The sequence below is a fragment of the Diabrotica virgifera genome, chromosome 1 (genome assembly GCF_917563875.1).
Source record: "Diabrotica virgifera virgifera chromosome 1, PGI_DIABVI_V3a".
NCBI classification, from domain to species: domain Eukaryota; kingdom Metazoa; phylum Arthropoda; class Insecta; order Coleoptera; family Chrysomelidae; genus Diabrotica; species Diabrotica virgifera.
This window is the reverse complement of record NC_065443.1, coordinates 182,981,243-182,983,854: the sequence shown is the minus strand read 5'-3', so window position 1 is coordinate 182,983,854 and position 2,612 is coordinate 182,981,243. Positions and strand designations below refer to the sequence as shown.

Sequence of the window (2,612 nt, the reverse complement as noted above, 5' to 3'; positions counted from 1 at the left end):
AAATGTAATAGATCAGTTTCTGTCCCATTGTAACATCCTGATCATAACAAGACCAGGGCATTAAGCAACACCACACTGTTGGGAGAAACGATGGGAGGAATTCCTCGAACATCCCTTAGGATATTCAAAAGAAAAACGTCCACCGTTCCATCCATCAGAATGGTGCTCTGCCCGACTGCCCAGAAACACCCATCCCAGAAAAGGTACAGGAAATAAAAAGTCTACCTAATCATTTTTAAATACGCTATTTATTGAAATATAAAAAAAAACTTAACAAAAATCATTTTTGTTGTATACTGATAACCAAGTTAATTTTCTAAGCCCGTGACCGAGACCCCGCTGGTAATCGGTACAAAAGTTATAAAGGTAAAAATTTACTCAGCTTTAAGTCCTTCCGTCACAGTTCCTAAAGGAGGTCCCCAATCCCTGTAGAATTTGTCGTCGCCGGCAGTTAAGGGAAGTCTAGGGCTACGTTGTTGGGCTGTCTTGTCTCTGTAGGGCTGTCTTGTTTAATTTATTCTACTGCATCAGGATAAGGTTGTAAGCTAATTCGCTCTCCAAGGTAGCGGTAGAAGGTTTTCTTTTCCAGGTGCTTGATTAAAATCTTCTTCCCGAGGTAGGGGCTAGAAAAATTCAAACAAGGATCAGTTTTCTCCCAAAAGAAAAGCCCGATCAGAAATAAAGCTGAGTATTGTGAGAAACACGGTCTCAGCAAAATCTCTGACCACGGCGTGGTATTATTAAAAATAAAAAGAAACGGAAAGAATTCTATCAATAAAATATTATAACTATGTACAGGAAATAAAGTAATATACTATAATATACCAGAGAAAAATAAATAAAATTATACAAATTTTTAAGCTTTATTTCAAGGAGAAAGTAGGTATCTGCTGTGCAAAAGAAATCGGTGAAAAACTTAGGCTAAAACTAGATAATCAAACTTACCCATTGTTTAACGGCCTACACACAAACACGATAATGCATGCCAATATTGTGCCTGATTTACGTGGCAATGGCAAAAGGGAGCTAGTACACATTTTTATCGCATTAAATAGCTTCGAAGAGATGTACTAATTGACTTGACGGTAGTAGGGTCGCTTCTAGAAATATATAGTCCGAGGGACAAATACCAAGCGGAGCTTGGTGTAGCGTAGCTTGGTGTAGTTTCAATCGGCTGATTGAAACGTTACACACCCCCCAAGGTACCGGAAAATTTTTTCACAGGGACTTGAAAATTTTTTTTTCAAAAAAGAAGAAGAATATTTGTAAAAAAAATGTGAATAAGAAGAAGGATGACAAGTAACGATGGCAGAAAAGAAAAAAAAACATTGATAAAAACTCGAGACGTGAAAAGAAGAAGAAGCAGAAGAAGAATGAATAAGTAGGATTTTTATATTTAAGATAATATTAAAAAGAAAACAAGAAGAAGAAATAGTTGATTTGAAAGAGAGATAGAGAAAGAGAGAGAGAGAGAGAGAGAGAGAGAGAGAGAGAGAGAGAGAGAGAGAGAGAGAGAGAGAGAGAGAGAGAGAGAGAGAGAGAGAGAGAGAATATTTAGCACAAATCAAGTTATTAAAGTATATATATATAATAAGCGAGTCTTCTACAGCTGTCGCCGCTTCTCGCATCCTAATCTCCAGCGATTTCTGTCGAAGCAATCTTCAGTTTTTAAGTCTCTGGCGGTCATTGCATCTTCGACATCTTCTCTCCAGGATCGTCTTGGTCTACCTCGTTTTCTTCTTGTGGGTGGAGTCCATTTTTCTATTTTTTTCGGCCATCTATTTTCAGGCATTCTCTGAAGGTGTCCATACCAGTTAAGTCTTTTGGCTTCGATTGTGTCTATTATATCTAGATCGATTTCCATTTGTCTCCTAATATCTTCGTTTCTCACCCTATCAAGTCTAGTGAGTCGGCAACATCGTCTCCAATAGTTCATTTCCATCGCCTTGATTTTTGACTTGTTTCTTTGGTTGATTTCCCAGAGTTCAGCGCCGTACAACCCAATACTTTCTGTTATTGTTTTATACATTCTTCTTTTATTTTCTTTTGTTATTTTATTACTCCACAATAGTCCGTGTAGCTGTCTGGTGGCTGATCTTGCTTGGCCAATCCTGGAATGTATTTCGTCGTTACTCCCTGCTTTTGAAGATATTTGGACTCCTAAGTATTTGAAGACTTCTGTTGGATTTATAGTTCCTATTTCAATTTGTAGGCGTTCTGGTGTTTCTCCTACAACTAAGTACTCGGTTTTTTGTATATTAATTGTAAGGCCCCACTTAGTGTACTCCTCTTTCAGTTTTCTGAGCATATAGTCTATATCACTCTCGTCTTCAGCTAGAATGGCTTGGTCGTCAGCGAAGTGTATTGTGTACAATCTATCGTCATCGATTGGGATGCCCATATTGCAGCACTTTCTTCTCCACAGTGAGAGTGCCTCATTTAAATATATTTTAAAGAGTGTAGGTACTATGCAGCAGCCTTGCTTTAGGCCCTTACTAATAGGAATTTCTCTCGTTAATTTGTTTCCAGTTATTAAAGTTAAATATAAATATTTGGACCAGCAATAAAAATTGTTGCTAATAGCTGTACTATAAAATTCAACTGTCTAATAA

The 2,612-nt window shown here is 37.4% G+C and overlaps 1 protein-coding gene across 1 annotated transcript; it reads right to left on the bottom strand.

Annotated features, from left to right (window-relative positions):
* Positions 1-229: 229 nt before the first annotated feature.
* Positions 230-2,404, bottom strand: LOC126878967 (uncharacterized). The gene is made up of 2 exons (XM_050641837.1): positions 946-2,404; positions 230-623 (listed from the first exon to the last, which is right to left on the bottom strand). The coding sequence occupies exon 1, from the start codon at positions 2,399-2,401 to the stop codon at positions 1,604-1,606; it is 798 nt and encodes a 265-aa protein (XP_050497794.1). The 5' UTR covers positions 2,402-2,404; the 3' UTR covers positions 230-623; positions 946-1,603.
* Positions 2,405-2,612: the final 208 nt, after the last annotated feature.